The sequence below is a fragment of the Hibiscus syriacus genome, unplaced genomic scaffold (assembly GCF_006381635.1).
Source record: "Hibiscus syriacus cultivar Baekdansim isolate YM2019G1 unplaced genomic scaffold, ASM638163v2 tig00110794_pilon, whole genome shotgun sequence".
NCBI classification, from domain to species: Eukaryota; Viridiplantae; Streptophyta; class Magnoliopsida; order Malvales; family Malvaceae; genus Hibiscus; species Hibiscus syriacus.
Genome location: NW_024062865.1, coordinates 1,149,637 through 1,173,309, shown reverse-complemented (window position 1 = coordinate 1,173,309; position 23,673 = coordinate 1,149,637). Strand labels below are relative to the sequence as shown.

At 36.0% G+C, this 23,673-nt stretch overlaps 1 protein-coding gene across 1 annotated transcript in view; it reads left to right on the top strand.

Moving 5' to 3' along the window:
* Positions 1-23,673, top strand: part of LOC120141295 (piezo-type mechanosensitive ion channel homolog) — a 30,451-nt gene that overhangs the window by 4,382 nt on the left and 2,396 nt on the right. Inside the window, 10 exon segments of the mRNA XM_039156213.1 lie at positions 3,829-3,957; positions 4,136-4,313; positions 4,410-4,544; positions 4,665-4,777; positions 5,296-6,831; positions 7,219-9,685; positions 9,687-9,702; positions 9,839-10,234; positions 13,752-13,910; positions 14,618-15,109. Coding sequence (XP_039012144.1) covers positions 3,829-3,957; positions 4,136-4,313; positions 4,410-4,544; positions 4,665-4,777; positions 5,296-6,831; positions 7,219-9,685; positions 9,687-9,702; positions 9,839-10,234; positions 13,752-13,910; positions 14,618-15,109 — 5,621 coding nt within the window.

The following is a 23,673-nucleotide window of genomic DNA, read 5'->3' as shown; positions in this document are numbered from 1 at the left end:
TTTTTGGCATGTGCATTTGAAGATGATTAATAGACTGGCTTCAGAATATATATTTATGATTCCTTAGAAGGGATGTAATTCTAGAGTTGTGCATTTACGGAGTAGATTTCTATTTTACAACAGCAAGCTTCAAGATATTTTAGTTTCTTTTGTTAATATATCATTTAAAAAATTTGTTTCTCATGTTCTTGCTTCCAGATAGCAGATAAAACAGATTACTTTCTTAGGTTTTATTTATTATATCTGTGTTATAGATTTACAGGCTAAATTTTAGGGGTGATATATATTGTATTTAATGTATGATATTTCCTAGTTATGTATGATATTACTTTACATATTATAGGAATTTTATACTTGTATATACTCGTAATGTTGATGAATAAAATACAAGAAAGTATTCTCTTCCTAATATTTTGAATGGTATCAGAGGTCCTAAAACAATTTTAGAGTTTCAAAAGTAGTTTTTTTTGGGCCGTTTGGGTGTCGAAAGAGCTTACTTCCATTCTTCGAAGGGAACCTTTTAGAGGCTCTTCCGTCAACATTTTCAAGGTCCACAATGCGCCGATCGGTCAGTCACCAACGTCCGATCATCAGATTCATTGTGCATGAGTCCCACACGCCATTAGAAGTTTTCATTGATTCTCCACGCGCCGACACGTGAGAGGTGTTTCCGTTGCCATTTTCTTTCACCGACGTCGACTCCTGATTCCGACCGAAGCCCTGTAGTTGATTTTTGTTTCCGGTTCGATTTCGTGTGGGTTTCTCCTTTTGGTACTATTCATTCGAACCTCTTTGCTAATGTCCCCTCCATTTTGCTGGCATTAGCTGCCTACTTGTGGGTTAACTATCATTTGCTGTCTACTTGAGGGTTATTTATCATTTTTGGTATGGTAGTTGGTTACGACAGGTTTTAATATATTTTGGATAATCTATTCTTGTATTATTTTTTGCGAGTATGTATAACACATATGTAGAGTTTGTTACACTATCTATGGATGAGTATGCCAAACTTATTCATCTATCTGGTTTGAAAGGTTAGAGGACGTTATGGATGAAGAGGGTGTGCCATTACCTTATTGTGCAGTTTCTACGATTGGTGTTCCTCTAAACTGTTGGTCAGTTCCTTTCTTCACAAGCTTGGCGTCAAGATGGGGCAAACTAGTTAAGATACAGGAACAAACTGCTAAAAGAGTGGATTGTAGAGTTGCTCATATGCTATTGAGAGTTGAAAGTCCTTTTGATATTCCTCCCCATGTCACTATTAATACGTATGGGAGATCGTTCATGATTAAGATTAAGGTGGAAGGAAGTGAAGATTTTTTTTCCGGAGTTAGATGATGTGGTTGAAGATGACGGAACAGTAAATAATGAGGAGGATATCTTGCCGGAAGAGAGTAATGGGGAAGACATCGAAGTGTAGGAAGGGAGGGTGGGTAAGCAGGCGTTGTCAGATATTCAAAATAGTGTTCAAGCATGGGTCTTGGACTCGTCACAAGGGGAGCGAACAATTTTCGATGGGCGGTTGAAAGGAAAAGGGGTTTTTCAAAATTTAGTGGCAGTTGACTTATGTGCAGAGGAGACAGTTTTGGGTGATGTCCAGGGACAGCAGAGAAGGTTGGGGGCTGGTACAGAAGAGAGAGAATGGGTGGTTAACAGGGGTGAGGTCTCCTTGGGGCATGATAATGTTGACCATGTTAATGGGCTTAATGGGAGTAAGAAAAAGTATGTCATTTGAAAAAAATCTCTATATTACTTGAAACAGAGTCCTTGGGTTTGGTTTGAGAAGTTTAATAAGACTATTGAGAAGTTCATGATGCAGAAGAGCAAATCAAATCATTCTTTTTTTTTCTCTAAAAAGTTTGATGGAAGCATTATTCTATTAGTTCTATATGTGGATGATAGTGTAATCAATAGTGGTCACTCTAGCGAAATTTCATCTTTGAAGTCGTTTCTCCATGCTTAGTTCACCAAAGACTTGAGAATATTAAAATATTTCTTGGGAGTTGAAGTTAGGATAAGAGTGAAATCTTTCTTAGGAAGTATATGTTTGATTTACTATCGAAGTCATGAAAATTGGGTACTAAATCATGTAATACTCCAATCGTCCGAATTTGCAATTAACCATAAAAGATGGTTATATACATATCCTGAGAGGTACAAAAGACTTATTGGAAAGTTGAATTATCTTACTATGACACGTTCTGCTATTATTTATCCGATTAGTGTGTTGAGCCAATAAATATCATCACCAATTGTCAATCATTGGAAGGCAGATTATTTATCTTATTGCAACAATTTTTTTACTGACCTTTGCATCAATTAGACGTAAAGAATGCATTTCTTCATTGGTAATCTTCAAGAGGTGTATATGAAGTAAACACCTGATTTTGTTGCTTAGGGGGAGTATGAAAAAGTATGTCATTTGAAAAAAATCTCTATATTACTTGAAACAGAGTCCTTGGGTATGGTTTGAGAAGTTTAATAAGACTATTGAGAAGTTCATGATGCAGAAGAGCAAATCAAATCATTCTTTTTTTCTCTAAAAAGTTTGATGGAAGCATTATTCTATTAGTTCTATATGTGGACGATATTGTAATCAATAGTGGTGACTCTAGCGAAATTTCATCTTTGAAGTCATTTCTCCATGCTTAGTTCACCAAAGACTTGGGAATATTAAAATATTTCTTGGGAGTTGAAGTTAGGATAAGAGTGAAATCTTTCTATCTTAGGAAGTATATCTTTGATTACTATCGAAGTCGTGAAAATTGGGTGCTAAATCATGTAATACTCCAATGGTCCGAATTTGCAATTAACCATAAAAGATGATTATATGCATATGCTGAGAGGTACAAAAGACTTATTGGAAAGTTGAATTATCTTATTATGACATGTCCTGCTATTATTTATCCGATTAGTGTGTTGAGCCAATATATATCATCACCAATTGTCAATCATTGGAAGGCAGTAGAATAAGTTCTGTATTATTTGAAAACTGTTCCTGTACATGAAATTCTATGTGACAATCGTGGTCATATTGCGATCAAATGTTTTCCAGACTTGGATAGGACAAGATATAAGGAAAATAGAAGATTTACCTCATGATATTCTGTGTTTGTTAGAGGAAATTTGATTTCATGAAAGAGTAAGAAACAAAATATGATCTCACGATTCAATGCAGAGCTGAATAGATTGCTATAAACAAGTTTGTGTGCGAAATCATATATCAGCTCCTCAATGGAGTTATATTTAAGGTTTCAGTACTTGCAAAGGTATGGTGTGATAATCAGGTTGCGTTTCACATTGCTTATAGTTCAGTCTTCCATGAACGAACAAAACAAATTGAGGTTGATTGTCATTTCATTTGCGAAAAGATCCAACAAGGTTTGATTACTATTGGGTAGGTGAAAACTGTTGAACAACTAGGCGATATTTTCACAAAGGCTCTTAATGAGGCTAGGATTGATTATCTATGTAACAAGCTGCACATGATTAATATTATGCTCTAACCTGAGGGAGAATGTTACACATTTACAGGCTAAATATTAAGGTTGATATATATTGTATTTAATGTATGATATTACCTAATTAATGCAGAATATTATTTTACATATTATAGGAATTTTATACTTGTATATATACCCATAATGTGGATGAATAAAATACATGAAAATATTCTCTTCCTAATATTTTACAATCTGCTTCTCGGGTATAACCATTAGACTGCTACTTTCCTATTTCTGATCTATTTTGAGATTGTTCATGGATGCAAAAGGACGTTAATTATACTTTTAATCTGTATATTCATTTTCTCATATCGTTTACTTTCAGTGGATGGAGAGACCAAGGTATTCATAGTGGCTACAATTGCATGGGGACTACGGAAATGTTCTCGAGCAATCATGCTTGCTCTGATATTTATCATAGCAATGAAACCTGAATTTATCCATGCTGTATACAGTATGTTTTATTAAACCTTGTATGTTATAGTACTTAGTTAAGTTAAAATTGACATTTATCATAAGGATTTTGCCCAATGTTCTTGGAGGATTCACATAAGCAAGTGCAAATTGATATTACTTTTGAGTTTTTCCATGGTACTTTCTAATTGGCTTTTATGTTCTTACCTCTGCTTCAGTAATTTTCTTTTTGATCTATCTTTTGAGCCACAACATCAGCAGAAAGATACGCGGGTCTCTGATTCTTCTTTGTGAAGCTCACTTTGCATTAGTATACCTTCTTCAGATTGATTTGATCTCTGATGCTTTGGAGCAAAAAGGCTCCTGGAGTTTGGAAATAATGTCGCATTTAGGTATGCTTTGTTTTATTTGCTTGTTGACTTAAGATGGAAGTATGGAATTCTTTCCCGGGAAAGAGAAACAGACTAAACTATTTTCTCTAACTTGATGCAGGTCTCCTTAATCAAAGCTCGTGGAACTTTCTGAAATAGCTTTGCTTGGTTGCGTTTGTGCAATTCATAACCGTGGATTTGAGGTGCTATTTTCATTCTCAGCAATTGTGCAGCACAGCCCTTGTCCTCCTTTTGGGTTTAGCGTCTTTTTTTTTTTTTGATAGAAATTACAGGCCTCATTAAAAACCCCCTTCTTGATTAAAGGAATTCTTGGGAAAGTTCCTTAATCATTGGAGGGAGGAAAAGAGTGCCTTAGGATTTTATTAATCATTGGGTTTAGCATCTTGAGAGCTGGTTTAAACAAATCTGTCCTCTTGTCAGTATATGTATCCCCACATACATCCTTCTGCCACGATAATCTTTCTTATGGTTAATCTCCTTTATGCCTAGAAAAAGGGTTCAGTTTTCCAATATTAGTTGCAAATGCTACAATAAAACTTACCTACTTGTCCTTTATTTTTAGCTTATGGGAAATGAATATGTCAGAAACTTAGTAGTAAGATTGACAATCTTTTTTATACGTCTGTGGTTGTACTCTAGATAGAGTACTTGGTAAGTTGCATGCTCAACAATTCATTCAAAGGTTATAGCAAATGGACTTACGGAAACTAGTACAAGTTGATATATACCCTGTATTAGCGGGTTTTATGGATCTAAACATGATAGAGAATGGTTTTAGAATGTTTGGACTGTGGCTGGTTCTTAGCCTGATCTTGAGATGAATGTTTTCTCATGAAATTGGAGTCTTAAAGATCTTCAATAATAGTTGTACTTATTGTAGTGTGTTATTGCTTTTAATGATTTATTTACCAACATTTCTAGCACCACTTTTACCACTACTGCTCTAGTGACAGCATTATGTACTTATGTGTTTTATGTAATTTCAGAGAGAACGATAGCATCATTCCTTAGTGGAATTGGGCAGAATTTTTTATCAATGTATAGAGCATGTGGAACCTACATTGCTCTGCTGACTATTCTTCTTACAGTTCTCATGGTAACACCCAACTATATATCGTTTGGATACATCTTCCTTCTTCTTGTTTGGATAATTGGAAGACAACTTGGTGACAGAACAAGAAATCGCTTATGGTTTCCATTAAAAACATATGCTGTCATGGTGTTCATTTTTGTCTATAGCTTAAGCAGTTTTAGCAGCTTTAGGATTTGGTTGTCTGGATTTATGGATCTGCATTTTTATTTGGGTTATGAGCCTGAAGCTTCATTGTTGGATAATATTTGGCAATCTCTAGCAGTTTTAATTGTGATGCTACTTTATAGCTATGAAAGGAGAAAGAACAACAGGGCTGGTTTTGCCAATCCTTTATATTCTGGGGTTCTTGGCTTTACTAGGCGATTTCTGATTTGGCACAGTCAGAAGATCCTGTTTGTCGCATTATTCTATGCGTCTTTGTCTCCAATTTCTGCTTTTGGATTCTTGTATCTACTTGGGCTTATCATATGTTCAACTTTACCTAAGGCTTCTCGGATCCCATCCAAATCATTCTTAGTTTATACCGGATTTCTGGTCACAACGGAGTATCTTTTTCAGATGTGGGGTAAACAAGCTGGAATGTTTCCAGGGCAAAAACATTCTGATCTGTCACTCATTCTGGGTCTCCGTGCGTATGAGCTGGGATTTTGGGGTGTAGAATCGGGCTTGAGGGGAAAGGTGCTGGTAATTTCTGCTTGCATCCTTCAGTACAATGTTTTCTTTTGGTTGGATAATATGCCAAGTGTTATTTCAAACAGAGGCAATTGGGATGAGCCTTGTCCTTTATTTTTGTCAGCAGAGGATGCCTTCACTAACGGCTTCTTGTTTAATAGGGAAGATATGTCATCTACTGTTGGAATGGTACCTATAAGAGAAGTCAAAGAAGCAAACAATTCGTGGTCATCTTTGAATGCTGCTTTATCTCAAGCAACTCCTACCGTGTCCTCCAAAGCAGGAGGCTCCGAGGTTAGCAGCATGGGAAAATGTTCATTAGGATATCTCTGGGGAAGCGGCAAGGAGAGTCATAAGTGGAAAAAGAAGAAGATCCTTGTTTTAAGGGAAGAAAGATTCGAAACACAGAAGGCTCTCCTAAAAATATGTTTGAAATTCTGGATAGAAAACATGTTTAACCTTCTTGGTCTTGAGATTAACATGATTGCTTTGCTTCTTGCGAGTTTCGCTTTGTTGAATGCCATATCTATGCTATATATTGTGGTGCTTGTTGTTTGTGTCCTTTTGGATCGTTGGATAATACGTAAACTCTGGCCGGTGCTTGTATTCTTCTTTGCTTCCATTCTCATCCTTGAGTATATTGCCCTCTGGAAGAGTATGTTTCCTCTGAATCAACCAAATCAGACTGAAATACGTTGCCATGACTGCGGGAAGAGCTCAGCTTCATATTTCCAGTATTGTAGGAGCTGTTGGCTAGGTATTGCTCTCTTAATCCATATACTAATTGCACCTTAAAGAGGAAGACAAGCAAAGAACAGTTCATACTTCTCTTTTTTACTCCTAGAAGAAAATTTGACTTATTTTAATGTTCTTTGTCTTATCATTATCCTGTATGCTACTTGGACACGTCTTAAATCCTTATTTTTCTTTTCCCTGTTGGAAAGAAGTATGGTATATTTCATTTCGGTATTTGAACAACTTTTAGACTGCTTTATAACTTGTTTTTAATTTGCTTATGCTCGGAAGAGTTGATATTATTCCTTCTATGTCAATGGTCCATGTTTATCTATCGATTTTAAATGTGTTCCATGTGCACTTTAAAGAAGTTTCAAGCATCTGCAAGTGATTCCCCCTTTTCCTGTAGGACTGATCATTGATGATCCCCGAATGCTTATAAGCTACTTTTTGGTCTTTCTGCTGGCTTGCTTCAAACTTCGTGCAGATCAGTCTCCCTATTTCTCAGGGTCATCAACATATTTGCAAATGACGTCTCAACGTGAAAATTTATTTGTTTGGTGAGAACTCTCTTTTGAAACCAAAAGCACGTGGACCTTTCTTGACTATATAAGACTTTATTGTTATTGCCATCTATTGGACCTTGTCCTGGTACTGATTTTGATTACTGGAACTCTTGAGTATGATATTCTGCACCTTGGTTATCTTGCTTTTGCTCTTGTATTTTCTCGGATGAGACTTGAAATTCTCAAGAAGAAGAATAAAATGTTCAAATTCCTGTGTATCTACAACTTTGCGGTCATAGTTCTTTCTCTTGCCTATCAATCTCCTTTCGTACGGGAGTTTAGTTCTGGGAAGTGCAAAACTGTCAACTTATATGAAGTCATTGGATTTTCAAAGTATGACTATGGATTTCGAATTACTTCCAGATCTGTACTTGTGGAGATTATCATATTTATGTTGGTATCTCTTCAGTCATATATGTTTTGCTCCCAAGAGTCTGCTTACGTGTCAAGATATCTTGAAGCAGAGCAAATTGGTGCAATTGTACGTGAGCAAGAGAAAAAAGCTGCATGGAAAACTGCACAGTTACAACAGAGTATTGAATCTGAGGAGAAGCAACATCAGCGCAACTTGCAAGTGGAGAACATGAAATCTGAGATGCTTAACTTGCAAATACAGATTCATAGCACGAACTCAACTGCAACTCTGAGGGATTTGTCTCATGATGATGAAGGCCTACAGAGTAGAACTGTTTCTCTGACCTCAAATCGGGATGTTGGGCCTCCTGAAAAAGAGGAAAACACTCTTTGGAAGCAAAAGCGAGTTCTTAAGGAGGATTCAGTATTTCCTCTTGATGCACGTGCATATGCTGCTCATATAAAAGGAGAAAATCCTGAAGTAGTGGAACCCCCTAAGAATTCAATGGAATATAGACCTTGTGAGATCAGTGAAATTGAACATGATGCTGATTGTGCTATTTTTGATACAGGGAAAAGGAGGAAAAGCCGATCAAAGGACAATCCTTTAATTTCTGCTGTAAACCTCCTAGGTGATGGTGTTTCACACGTACAGTCTATTGGAAATCAGGCAGTTAATAGCCTTGCTAATTTCCTGAACATAAAATCTGAAGATTCAGATATGAATGAGGGATCTTCTGTCAAGGGTGAGGCATATGATGAGACGGAGAGCCAAAAGATGCAGAATATGCATTTGAACCATTCTTCTTCTCGAAAATCTGATAAAAGTTCTGATGCTACAAGTTTGCAGCTGAGAAGGATCTTATGCCATATATGGTCCCAAATGCAGTCTAATAGCAATGTTGTGTGCTACTGCTTATTTGTCCTTGTTTTTCTATGGAACTTCGGTTTACTTTCTATGGTGTATCTTGCAGCTCTTTTCTTGTATGCTCTATGTGTGAATACTGGTCCAACTTATATCTTCTGGGTTATTATGCTAATTTACACAGAGGTTTATATTTTGCTTCAGTATATGTATCAAATTGTAATCCAGCATTGTGGATTGAGTGTGAATTCAGACCTTCTACGTAACATAGGGGTTCCTACTTGTGAAATCAAGTCATCTTTTGTTGTGTGTTCGTTGCCTCTATTTCTTGTCTACTTATTTACCCTCATACAGAGCTCTATAAGTGCAAAAGATGGTGAATGGATGTTCTCTACTGACTTTAACTTCAATAAATGGAGTTCTTTTTATAGAAAAGAGGTTCTTGTGAACTACAGCTGGAGAAAAAGGGTATCGAAGTCTCTCCAATTTGTAATAAATATGGTGAAACAAGTAATTAGAAGATTCTTCTGGTACTGGAAATCATTGATACAGGGAGCAGAAACTCCACCTTATTTTGTTCAAGTGTCAATGGATGTTCACTTGTGGCCAAATGATGGGGTTCAGCCAGAAAGGGTCGAGTCTGGAATAAATCATCTGCTCAGGGTAGTTCATGATAAGAGATGTACTGAAAAAGTCCGAGGTCATTGTCCACTTGCTAGTAGGGTTCAGGTTCAAAGCATTGAAAGAAGTCAAGAAGATCAAAACGTGGCTTTGGTTGTTTTTGAGGTGCTTTATGCATCTCGTTTGATAGGATGTATGCCAGGAGGTTGGTACAAGTCTCTAACTCCAGCAGCTGATGTGGCAAAAGAAATTCTCCAGGCACGGCATGCTGGGTTTGTTGAAGAGATGGGATTCCCATACCAAATACTCTCTGTTGTTGGTGGTGGAAAAAGGGAATTTGATCTCTATGCTTACATATTTGTTGCTGATCTTACCGTGTTTTTCTTGGTTGCAATTTTCTACCAATCTGTCATAAAGAACAACAGTGATCTTCTAAATGTTTATCAACTAGAAGATCAATTTCCTATAGAGTGTGATTATCTTAATGGTAAGATCAACAGTGATCTGCATATACACGAGTATTCATCACAGCTTAGTTATCTTTTTCTTTGCATTCTCTCTTAAGCTATCATGCCTAATATATTGTGATCTAAATCCTAATTCGGTCAAATTCTTTCATGCAGATCATCTTTTTCTTGATTGTTGTTGATCGCATACTTTATCTCTGTTCATTCGCCACAGGAAAAGTTATTTTCTATCTTTTTAATCTTGTTCTCTTCACGTATTCAATTACAAAGTGTGCTTGGCAGATGGAACCTTCCGGCCAGCATGCTGGACGGCTAGCAATCCGTGCTATATTTCTTGCTAAAGCAGTTTCTTTAGCACTTCAGGGTGTACAAATTCGACATGGAATTCCTCAGAAAATCACCTTGTATATGCAGTTTTTGACCAGCAAGATTTCAATAATTAATTACCTAGCCTATAGACTATATCGGGCTCTACCATTTCTTTATGAATTACGATGCGTACTTGATTGGTCATGCACAACGACATCTATAACCAAGTATGACTGGCTCAAAGTAAGTCCATAGCATTTTTCCTTATATTACTATTATTTTTATTTAGCCGTGTGCTAAAACTTAAGTTGGTTTAGTTGCTTGCCCCTTTGGAAATTATACACCAACTGTAATTGAGGAAATATTTGCAATATCTTACTATGAGCTCATATTGGCTTAGATTCAATAAATTTAGTTATTTTTAGAGTAGGGAAACAGGCTAAGCTTTAGGCATTAAAGGGGTGGAAACATACAGGTTTAGGACCATTTTGGTTTCTGGGAACAAAGTTTAAGTTCTAGAAATTTCTATTAATGATTATCTCACAAGTATGTGCAGTTGGTTTGGGTTTTTTTTGTTGATAAAAGTAGGAGGTATCATTAAAACCCCCTTCATAATTGCCCCTTTCATGAAGGAAAAGAGCAACTAGCGGAAGGAGGAAAAGAGTACATCATTTTATTGATATATCATAAGAACCACAATAATCCTTTGTAATACATCAGAAAAGACTATCCTCTAAATACACAGAAAACATCCTAGATGTATCCAGATAATCACCCAACCCCTTCTTTAGATAGTTTATCAACCTCCCAATTACAACCCATAGGAATCAACTTCACAATTAACGCCCTACACAATACAAAAGACATGATTTCCTTGACTAGATTGCTAAAGTAGACATGAGCAGAAGAAGGCGACTGAATCCATTCCACAGCTGTTTTACAATCACTCTCCAGTATCAATCTACCCTTAGTTGACCAAACTGAGGAAAAGAAAATTTCAGTTCCTTTTCTAATTGCCTTCAATTCGGCTAATGGAGGAGGGCCAGGTCCGACACTTTCTGAAAACGACGCAATAGTGAAGCCATTTGAGTCTCTAAGAATGCCCCCAATGCCTCCTTCCAACCCATCTTTTCTAACAGCTCCATCAACATTGAATTTGAAGAAATCCACAGGAGGAGGAAGCCATCTCTGCAAAGGCCTACTGTGAACCTTTGAGCACTTGAGCCCGTCTGCTAGAGAGGGATCAGCAATCAACGAATCAACCGAGATGGAAACAAGATGGAACTTGGCTAAAAACCACTTAGCCAATCTAAATCTGATGATGTAGAAGAGGGAAGACCTGTCTAGGTCCCGATTCTCGAATACAATAGAGTTTCTATGTTTCCAAATAGACCAAAGAACAACACCCGGAATAAATTTCCAAATCGTAGAATTTGCCATCAAATCAGTCCAAGAACTAAGGAGGGATGTAGGGTCACGAGGCAAATAGAGAATACTATTTCTCGCATATATTATTCATCAAATGTATGGGTATATATACAAATATAAAGCTCCCTACATTAATTACAATATGTTAATCATAAGATTTAGCCTACAAATCTTTAACACACACCCTCAAGTTAGAACATATATATTAATAATGTCCAGCTTGTTACATAGATAATCAATCCAGACCCTGTTCGAAGCCTTTTTAAAAATATCCCCTGGGTATTCTCCGATTTTCACATAGCTGATAGTAAACAAGCCATGTTAGATCTTCTTGCGAATGAAATGAAAATCAAGCTCAATGTGTTTCTTTCGTTCATGAAAGACTAGATTAAAAGTAATGTGAAATGCAACTTGATTATCACATCATAGCTTTGTAGGCATTGAAACTTTAATTCATACTTTATTGAGGAGTTGGTATATCCATATGATTTCACACAGACCTGGTCATAGCTTTGTATTCAGCTTCCCACTTGATCGGGATACCACATTTTGGTGCTTACACTTCCACGAAATCAAGTTTTCTCCAATAAAAACACAATATTCTAAAGTAGATCTCTTATCTTCCTTACATCCTGCCCAATCCAAATTTGAAAAACATTTGATCCTAGTACCATGATTGCTATATAGAACTCCACGTCCAGAAGCACTTTTCAAGTAATGCATAACTTGTTCTACTGCCTTCCGATGTTCAGCAATTGGTGATAATATATACTAACCATATAAATAATATTAGGACGTGTCATAGTAAGATAATTTAACTTTCCAATAAGTCATCTGTAGCTCTCTGGATCTGCAAATAATTCAACTTCTTTGGTTAATTGTAAAAGGAACCATTGGAGTACTACATGATTTAGCATCTAATTTTTCCGACTCAGATAGTAAGTCGAGTACGTACTTTTTCCAAGACAATAAGTTCCCTTCCTTCCCTCTGCTAACTTCAACTTTCAAAAAATATTTTAACATCCCATGAAATTCCGCTAGAGTCGTTACCAGTGATTACAACATCGTTCACATATACAACTAATAGAATAATGACTCCATCAAACTTTTTATAGAAAATAAATTGATCTGACTTGTTCTTCTGCATCCCAAACTTCTCAACAGTTTGACTAAATTTCCCACACCAAGTTCGAGTACTATGTTTCAATCCATATAAAGATTTTTTTCATATGACATTTTTTCTCACTCCCCTGAGCAACAAAACCAAATGGTTGCTCCATATATATCTCCTCTTGAAGATTATCATGAAGAAAAACATTCTTTATATCTAACTAATGCAGAGGTCAGTCAGAAGGTGTTGCGAGGGAGACAAATAACCTGACATAATCAATTTTAGTAATGTGAGAGAGTATCATGGTAATCCACTTCGTAAGTCTGAGCATATCCTTTAGCAACAAGTCTAACTTTCAATCGAGAGGTGGAGCTATCAGGATTGAATTTGACAATACACACCCATTTACGTCCAATAACTCGTTTACCAGCAGGTGAAGTAGCAATGGTTTAAGAAAAAAAAATAATACATGTATATATTATTCATGAACAGTATGAGTATATATCCAAATATAAAGCTCCTATAATAGGTAACTCAATATCCTACATTAACTACAATAAATTAATCCTAAGATTTAGCCTACAAATCTGTAACCAGGAACTTTTTAGTATTTATTTGTTAATCGCTATTTTGTCGCTTTGTTATCCTCGTGGTTGGTACATTTTTATCACTTGTAAGTTCGTTTTCATCTATCCCACATCAGTTAAATGAGGGTTTATTGTGCCCTTATTTTCAAGTTTAACCTCTATACCATAAATAGGATGTTTGACAAAAAAACTTGGACAAAACTGGAAAATATTGCCCAAATTCTCCAAGGGAAGAGAACGAGAAGAAAGTTTGATTCTGCTCTTTAACAGTAGATACCAAACTTTCCGAAATAACTATTGCATGACTTAGAAAAACTACTTGTTGCATGGTTTCATCTAACTGAGTATGCTATTACTACCATCAACTGATTAATTCACCGCCTCTGTACTTTCTCGTCCAAAAACGAAACAGAAATAAATGAATTAATGAACTCGTGGAAATTATTCTGAAAAATAAAGAAGCACTGCGGTCAATTGCTTGGACCTTATTACAGCGTGTTTTTTCTTTTTGCAGAGAACGGTTTTTGTATTACCTATTTTTAAAGAATAGTTGCTCAGAGCTTTATAAACAATGAGTCTGATTGAATTGATTTCCTGATGATTTTCCGAAACTAACATGTTGCTTTCTTCTTAGCTGGAAGATATAAATGCAAGTTTGTACCTTGCCAAATGTGATGCCGTGTTGAATAGAGCTAAACACAGACAAGGAGAGAAGCAAACAAAAATGACCAAGTGCTGCAATGGGATATTTCTGTTCTTTATATTAATTTGTGTCATTTGGACTCCTATGCTGGTAAGGGATTTCTTAACCAGATATACTATATGCATAACGTAAATATATATATATATATATATATATATATATATATATATATTCTTTTTTCAGTGTAGTATCTACTACCTAGAAACCATTTCAGAAACTTTTTCTCGGAAGGAACTGCATTTATTGATTCGACACATCATCAATAATGCATGCCTTAAAGAAATCTAGATCATCAAACTTAAGAGTACCTATCCTTTCCTTTACAATTATTCTCAGGATGTAAAATCATGGTTCCCCAGCGCAGATTAGATTGCATTGCTTGAGTTTATCATTTATACTTCATACACGTGGAGTTCTTTATATCCTCACTTTGAAATTTGTAAAATGTTGACAGATGATCCAAGGGGCAAGGGGTTCTGTCAGAGCTTCTTTCTATTTGCTATTTTCTGAGCCCCGATGTGAATAAAACATAGAATAAATCAAAAACTTTAAACTAGAAGTGTTGTATGATATTACGCTTATAATTTGATAATATAATATGTTGCAATTGTTTAACTGGAAGTAATGACATTCGTATTGTACTAACAGTGCATACTGGCATAAGTAATTCTGTTATTAGAAGTCGTACATAAATATGAATGTCAATAAGTCTAGCTATATTGTTACTTGTGATTAGGTGGAAGAAGTATTCTATATCTGGATCAGTCGATAAATTTTATATTGTTCTGTTCTGCCAGATGTACAGCAGTGGCAATCCGACAAATATTGCAAATCCCATCAAAGATGCAAGTTTTCATATAGACATTATTACTAATGGTGGAAGGTTGACCTTGTATCAGACAACTCTCTGTGAAAAGCTCGAATGGGATAAGCTCAATTCTGATGTTAATTTTGATGCCTACAATAAGAATGATATACAATTGATACGCTGCCTAGCTGATGCAATTATTTTTTGGCTTGTCTCTGACGTGGTTAAGAGAAGGTTTATTGAGTTCCTTGACTGGGATAGGGACATGGTTATAACTTCTACTTGGCTGCTTACAAGAGAACGACCAAAGGGCAAGGAAGTCGTGAAATATGAGAAACCTGTCGATTCCGAAGATCTTCCCGAACCATCAGATATCCAAAAGGTTCTCAATGGTTCTACAATAAGCTTTAGGGTGTATAATCTCTATCCAAGATACTTCCGTGTCACCGGTTCTGGTGAAGTTAGATCTTTTGAGCAAGAGGTACACAGGACTCGTCATTTGGTTTTTCCTCTTTCACGTCCCTCTCCCTTCACAGTACATCAGTTAGTGCTTTTTCCACCGGTAACATTTCATCTCTAGTGACATTATTACCAAAAATATTGCACCCTATACTCTATTACTTCAGTTTAAGCTATTGATCATTCAGTCAATGAGGTGGGAACAGGGTTATAAACGAGCCGAATCGAGCTTGAGTATTGCTGAGCTCGACTCGGCTCGAAAACTCGCTAGCCTAAAATTTTCAAGTTTGACTAGAACTCAACCCCATGAATTGAAGCTAGAAATAAAAAAATCTTAAACTTGTCGCAACCGTCTTTCGGATGGGCCCCGGAATTGGACTTCGATTTGAAAAATGTGGATTGGAGTCGCCACCGATCATTTATTTAAAACAAATGGGTTGATCAGATACCCTATTTCTTACATGATCTGCGTCTTACTAGAAATATGTCGGGCTCGGGAGTCGGTTACGGTCAAGGAAGGATTAGCACCCTTGAACGCCCTTTCGGTACTACGTAATTTCCAGTTGTTTTAATTAATAAAATTGTAATTTTAAATTAAAAGGTAAAATTTGATCATGAATTACTTACCTCTGATTAATTAACGAAAATACTCTTTAAAAGTCATAAGATGTGTTAGAGGGAAAAAATGAATAAATAAAAAAATAAAGAATAAAAATAAGTAAAAAAATAAAATAAAAGGAAAAATAAATAAATAAATAAATGAAATATTAATATATATATATATATATATATATATGAGTAAAATAGAAAAATAATAATCATAATAGTAATATGAAAATATAATATAATATAAACAAATAAAAAAATCAAAAACAAAATTAAATAAATATATAAACCAAATATAAAAGTATACATATAATGATAATTGTCTTATTAATAAACTATTAAAAACATACATATATACGTATAATGATAAAGTAAAAAAAACTAAATAAAGATAATTACAATATATAAATATATAGTAATAATACGCTTATAAGTAAAATATTTAAAAAAAGTATATATATATATATATATATATAATAAATATAGTATTAAAAAATAACCAAATGAATATAAATAAAAAAATATATATGTACATATAATAATAATATATAGTGTAAAAAAAATCAATTGAAAATCATTTAAAAAAACATACGTATATATATTTATATAATGACAATAATGTAAATAATAAATAAATAAAAATATCTATACAATAAATAAAAGGATTAATATTAAGAAAAATAAATATTGTGGCCAAATTTGAAAGACAATTAACGTGGATATTGCGCATTAGGGGGATAAAAAATGAACACGCCTTGGGGTAGATCTAGGTTCGAAACTTCGAAACCCCACCCATTTTTGGTCGTTGGCGCAACCCACGTTTTGGGTTATTCGAACCAAATCTCAAGAAAAATAACGTGCACATACGAGAAATGAACGAATAAAAAAAATGCTACCTTTTATTTTCTTTTCGAATCGTTTACAATAGTTTTGCCTTTGTATTTTCCGTGCGTTCCTCTGTATTTTGTCTGTAAATCGTGTGTCACAATAGTGAGTTACAATGGCTATTTATAGTGCTTGTGGATCCTATCTTTAGGAGTTTAAATCATAGTAGAACTCTATCATATTTTTAGGAGTTTGAATCATACCAAAATTTTATCCTATTTTTAGGAGTTTGAATCCTAGTAGGACGAAAATGTGTGTTGACAGCTGTCCCTCTTTGCCCATAGTCGTGTAACGGGGATAGGGCAAAGATTAAAAGACACACTTTTCGTTCGGTGGAGTTGAAAATTGACTCTGATGTTTCAATAACTCCCTGTCGAATTGAGTTACAGATGACTCCTCCGTCGTGAAGCCGAGTTCATCTTGAAATGATATGAAATTGAAGCCGTAGTTCGGAATTTGAATCAGCACGTGGCTTCTTGTTGCCCTTCGGTCTTCTTCTCGGTTTAAAGACCTTGGATCGGAATCGAACTCAGAAATCTTCATTGACAGATAACTTTTGCTTGAAAATGGTTGCTTGTCACTAAAGCACGGTTAACCCAGGTCCTCTTCTCGACTTGAAAACCTCGACTGCAACCGGGAAGTAGTGCGATTAATGTGTCATCGAGTTGAATGGAATCGAACTCGACAATTTTGATGGCAGATAACCCTTCTAGCCTTGAGTTATGCTGTAAATGATGTGCCTTGGAGCTGAGCGTAGTCGAACTCGATGGTCTTTATTGACATATACTCCTTCTTTGAGTTGGATATCATTCGTCGTGAAGTTGAAATCCAATCTAAAGATGGATAATGTGTGCACGATTCCCTTCGTCGTGAAGTTGAAACCGCGGGTGGCCCCTTCGTCGTGAAGTTGAGCCTGAAATTGGATATCCTTCATCGTGAAGTTAAAATCCAAGTAAGTAGCATTGTTCCGAGTCCAATATCCTCCGTCGTGAAGTTGAAATTGACTCTGGAACCGGGAAATTGTTTGTTGACAATCAGCATTCCCTTCGTTGTGAAGTTGAACTTGTGTTGTCTCGAGTCCAATATCCTTCGCTGTGAAGTTGAAATTGACTCTGAATGAAATTTTGTTGACAATCAGCAGCCCCTTTGTCGTGAAGTTGAGCTTGTGTTGTCTTGGGTCCAAGATCCTTCACTGAGAAGTTGAAATTGGCTCTGAAATTGGAAAGTTGTTTATTGACAACCAGCGGTCCCTTCGTCGTGAAGTTGAACTTGCGTTGTCTTGAGTCCAATATCCTACGCTGTGAAGTTAAAATTGGCTCTGAAATTGGGAAATTATTTATTGACAACCAGCGGTCCCTTCGTCGTGAAGTTGAACTTGCGTTGTCTGGAGTCCAATATCCTTCGTTGTGAAGTTGAAATTGGCTCTAAAATTGAGAAGTTGTTTGTTGACAACCATCGGTCCCTTCGTCGTGAAGTTGAACATGCGTTGTCTGGAGTCCAATATCCTTCGCTGTGAAGTTGAAATTGGCTCTGAAATTGGGAAGTTGTTTATTGACAACCAGTGTTCCCTTCGTCGTGAAGTTGAACTTGCGTTGTCTTGAGTCCAATATCCTTCGCTGTGAAGTTGAAATTGGCTATGAAATTGGGAAATTATTTGTTGACAACCAGCGGTCCCTTCGTCGTGAAGTTGAACTTGCGTTGTCTGGAGTCCAATATCCTTCGTTGTGAAGTTGAAATTGGCTCTGAAATTGATAAGTTGTTTGTTGACAACCAGCGGTTCCTTCGTTGTGAAGTTGAACTTGCGTTATCTGGAGTCCAATAACCTTCGCTGTGAAGTTGAAATTGGCTCTGAAATTGGGAAGTTGTTTATTGACAACCAGCGGTCCCTTCGTTGGAAGTTGAACTTGCGTTGTCTTGAGTCCAATATCCTACGCTGTGACGTTGAAATTGGCTATGAAATTGGGAAATTGTTTATTGACAACCAGCGGTTCCTTCGACGTGAAGTTGAACTTGCGTTGTCTGGAGTCCAATATCCTTCGTTGTAAAGTTGAAATTGGCTCTGAAATTGAGAAGTTGTTTGTTGACAACCAGCGGTCCTTTCGTCATGAAGTTGAACTTGCGTTGTTTGGAGTCCAATATCCTTCGCTGTGAAGTTGAAATTGGCTCTGAAATTGGGAAGTTGTTTATTGACAACCAGCGGTCCCTTCGTCGTGAAGTTGAACTTGCGTTGTCTTGAGTCCAATATCATTCGCTGTGAAGTTGAAATTGGCTCTGAAATTGGGAAATTGTTTATTGACAACCAGCGGTCCCTTCGTCGTGAATTTGAACTTGCGTTGTCTGGAGTCCAATATCCTTCGTTGTGAAGTTGAAATTGGCTCTGAAATTGAGAAGTTGTTTGTTGACAACCAGTGGTCCCTTCGTTGTGAAGTTGAACTTGCGTTGTCTGGAGTCCAATATCCTTCGATGTGAAGTTGAAATTTACTCTGAAATTGAGAAGTTGTTTATTGACAACCAGTGGTCCCTTCGTCGTGAAGTTGAACTCTATTCTAGAGAAAATTGTGAGTTTGAGAGAAACTTTCAATCTGTCGAGTTGGTCGAAGTGTAGCTTCTTGCTGCTGAGTTAAGCAACCAACATAAATCTTTAAAGGTGCTTTTGAATCGAGTATCCTTCGTCTTGAAGTCGAAACTTGACTCTAAAAGCTGCAAAAATTTATGTATGTGGAAAATGATAAATATGATGCTCTAAAATGTATGCATAAGATGCATGTAACATGAATTAGTTATATTTTATCTCCTGAAAAAAGTCTGATAATTTGCATTAGGATGTTAAATCCCCAAATAATGCCCCAATATCCAAAAATGCCCCAATATTTGATGTTGAATCTTCAAAGATGCCCCAAATGTTCCTCATTTCTTGCTTCAGCATTGATTCTGAGCATGAGTTTTGTGTCTAAAAGTCACATGTCATTTACCAAGATCCACTCTAGAGAGACTGTCTTGTTGAAAAAAATGTTTTTCTTTCTCTTTTATTTTCAAAGTTATGAAAATATCAATTAAAAGAGTTTTGAAAAATGTTTGATCCAAAGTTTTGAAAATATTGTCACTTTCACGGTTTTACAACGAATCATAAACTAGAGTTCATCGGATATCAAAGAATTAATTATACTGTTAATCCTTCAATGAATTATAGCTATTTGATAAGTGCCAAGATCAAAGCTATTTTTTGGGAAGTGGTTAAGTAAGGAAAGGATAAAAAAAATCTCAGGTTATTATGTTTGGTCAAAGGTTTGGCATTTGATGCTCAAAGGTTTGACATTTGATGCTCATAGGTTTGGCATTTGATGCTCAACGGTTTGATGGGGTAGCTTGCATGCTCCTCTACTGGAAGTGTTCTCTAACTCCCAACCTTCGTGTTCACACTCGGGTTGTGTGATGCCATATCAAGGAATTTGTGTGATCGTCTCAGTTGCACAATTTTTATATTCGAGACGCCTTTTCAGGTTTTCAACTCGAACCCTCCTTTGGTTTGAAGACGTTATTCAGGATTTATGTCTTGAACCCCCTTTGTTATTTTTCTCTACCATGCATTAATTACATTGTTTTTTGCAAACAAAGATTAATCCTGATGGGCGGGATGAAATCTGAAGATAGTCTCTTCTGTTTAGAAATCCATGTATAATTAGAAGGGACTTTTAAGGCACGTAATGTAGGCCAGGGTTCATGGTTATGAAAGAAAATGATAAATAGGCCCAAACAAGTGTTTCAGGGTGTTGAACCAAGGATCAATTTATTCTGACGCCTTCAATCATGTCTTGCTCAAAATGTCTCTCTCTTGATGCTCTATGATCTTCGAGTGAAGTGATTCAGTGATTCGGGAATATTTGTGCTTGATCATTCTCATAGTTTGAAGCTTGGTGTGCCATTTGTCTTTAGGGAATCTTTTCATGTGCTTTTTGTCCTTTTTCTTTTGATTTTTGCTTCTTTTCTTTTGTTCTTGATTCTCTTTTTTATTTGTTTTTTGCTTCTTTGCTTTTTTGTTCTTGATTGGATCTTCACACTTGCCACTTGGTCCACCTTTTGGTATCTCCTTTGGATTGATGCCTTCAATCATGTGAGCAAATTTCTTCCACCTTGCCCCCCCCAGTGTGGAGGGTGATCATTGGTTAGGGTTGAATCAGAAGAAAAATACTATAGGCTCAAAAGGGGACACAAGGGATATATAATTTCTCCTGTCGTGAAGGGATAAAGAAAAAAAGTCGTTCATCATTTCATACATGTAAGTCTTCACAGAAGAGGTATCCCTAGGGGGATAGATTTTCAGGATTAATTCTATTCGCATGAAAATAATATAGTTAATGCATGATAGAATTATTTCGAATGATTTTTTTACTCCCCAGATGTCTCAATGTTCAGGCTATATGCGAAATGATCCAAGTTAGAAGAATGCTCCTGTTCAAATGAACAACTCAATGCCTTGGGTTTTAATGGTATTAAAATGTCAATTTTGAGTCTAAAAAGACAATGGTGTGACTTTATTTGACTCAAAGAGATGTATGGGTGTATCAAAAAGATAAAGGCAATGTTCAAGAATTTCAAAGGGAGGTAATGTCAAAATTTGGTTTTTTTGGTAATGACCATGAGTTATTTTGGGTAAAGAATCGAGGTATTTTATCTTGGGGTTTGAGACAGGATAAGAAAGGTCTAATCTTGCCATATGTCAAAAATCTATAATTCTTGAAGAATTAAAATGATCCTTAATTCATTTAATATTCGAAGAACTAAATATTAAGATTTGTTCAATTGCTCTACCATAAAAAGTAGCATAAATTTAACCCTTTTAAAAGAGTAAGCAAACATGAAAGATCGAAGACGTGTTCAAACAAAACAATCCTCTAAATGCAAATGGTATATGTCATGTCGCCTTCTTCGGCAAGCGCCTTATAGTTTTCAGAGGAATGTTTGGGGCTTCTTATGTGGTAACAACTAACAGCTTTAACATCGTAGCCCTTAGGATATGGGGATTCTTTTCTTAGATCATCCTCGCAGGCTTTGTCCTACAATCAGCTGATCAGGCTCTCACTGTATTGTTTTCAGTTTTTTCTTTAAGGTTACAATCTTGTTTCCATGTGGTTAAATCCACTTCATCGAATCCTCCATGACTTAATTTCATGAAAATGCTTTCAAATGAAATGTAGATGCAAAATGCAAAATGCGTGAAATATTCGAGGCATTGATCCAAAAACATGTCTGTTATTATGAATAATCCTTATTGGGGACAAAAGTGTTTTATCTTTTAAGAGACAAAAATATCCTGACAACTTCTGACATGTTGATTAGTCTTCTGCCTTCGTCTATCATCGGTTGAATACCCTGTCGAACCGTTCAGGCTCCTTTGGCCAAAATGTGCAAGTGACAAGCTGTTTACCCCAAAAAAAGGTCTCGAATGACTGCATCTCCGACTTTCACTCTCTGTCGAGCTTGTTTCTAACAAAAGTGTCATTGAAGTCCTCAATCTGAAGCTTATCGACTTGTTTCTGGAATTCATCTTGTTCTCGTAGTTTTCGAAATGAATCTTCGGGTCAGTAACTTTTTCCTCGTCTTGCCCCTGCAATCTTTCCCTCTCAAAAATTTGAATTTAGTGTGCTCGGTGTAAATTCTGGTCCATTCGGAGTCCTTTACAATGTAGCAAAGTGACATATTCTTCGATTGCGGGTACCACGCCTTTTGGATTGAATGTGACACATAGTCGTCCTATAGACTGTGCTCTGTATTTTCATCTATTGTATTACAACCCCTTTGTCCATTAATGCAGATTATTCATGTTTAACAAACACGTTTTTTGTGGATCAACACATCTTTTAAATGATGCATATGATGTAAATAAAATAAAAGAAAAAAATGAAAAGAGTTAGTAAGGTAAATCAAAATAATAAAATGAAAAATCCTACCCCACATGATATCTACCCGAACATGCTTAGTATTCCTACTCGGACATGATCTCTATCCCGCATGCTAATTTCAAACAAATCCTAACCGCATATTTGTCTAGTTCGCATGCTTTGAACAGAAAGTAAAGCATGAAATAATTATGGCATCTTAGGGTTTGAAATGAGGTTTTGGGGTAGGCTCTATTTCTCCATAGTCTCCCGGTTTAGGTTTTAAAAAAAACGGTACCCGAGTTCTCCTTGTTGGTGCCCCCTTGGGCTTACCAGACCCTTAGTCCTAAGCCCATTACAAACTTGTGTGGACTAAGTTAAACTCGGGAGGATACATTCTCTTATGCCCATACGGAGAATAAATTCACACGAAGGCATAAGGTATATGAATCCCGAAGGTTACTTGCTAGGCCCATACGATGAATAAATTCACACGAAGGCGTCGCTTTCACCCCCACTTAAAACGGGTTCGGAGCTCGGGTATAGAGCCTTTAGATGAAAAAGTTTGAAAGGCTGAAATCATTGAGAAAACGATCAGTTCAACTATTTACTCGAAAAAATATAATCAAAAGTAAGAAATAAGGATCGAAATGTTACCTTAAAATTTAAACTTACCCTTTTTGTTAAATAGACAACTGGAAATTACCTTAGCCTGACTCACTTACCTGTGTCCCCAGCAGAGTCACCAAGCTATCGCAACCGTCTTTCAGGTGGGCCCCAGAATTAGACTTCGATTTGAAAAATATGGATTGGAGTCGCCACCGATCATTTATTTAAAATAAATGGGTTGATCAGATACCCTATTTCTTACCTGATCTGCGTCTTACCAGAAATATGTCGGGCTCGGGAGTCGGTTACGGTCAAGGAAGGATTAGCACCCTTGAACCGCCCTTTCGGTACTACGTAATTTCCAGTTGTTTTAATTAAGAAAATTGTAATTTTAAATTAAAAGGTAAAATTTGATCATGAATTACTTACCTCTGATTAATTAACGAAAATACCCTTAAAAAGTCATAAGATGTGTTAGAGGGAAAAAATGAATAAATAAAAAAATGAAGAATAAAAATAAGTAAAAAAATAAAATAAAAGGAAAAATAAATAAATAAATAAATAAATGAAATAATATATATATATATATGAGTAAAATAGAAAAATAATA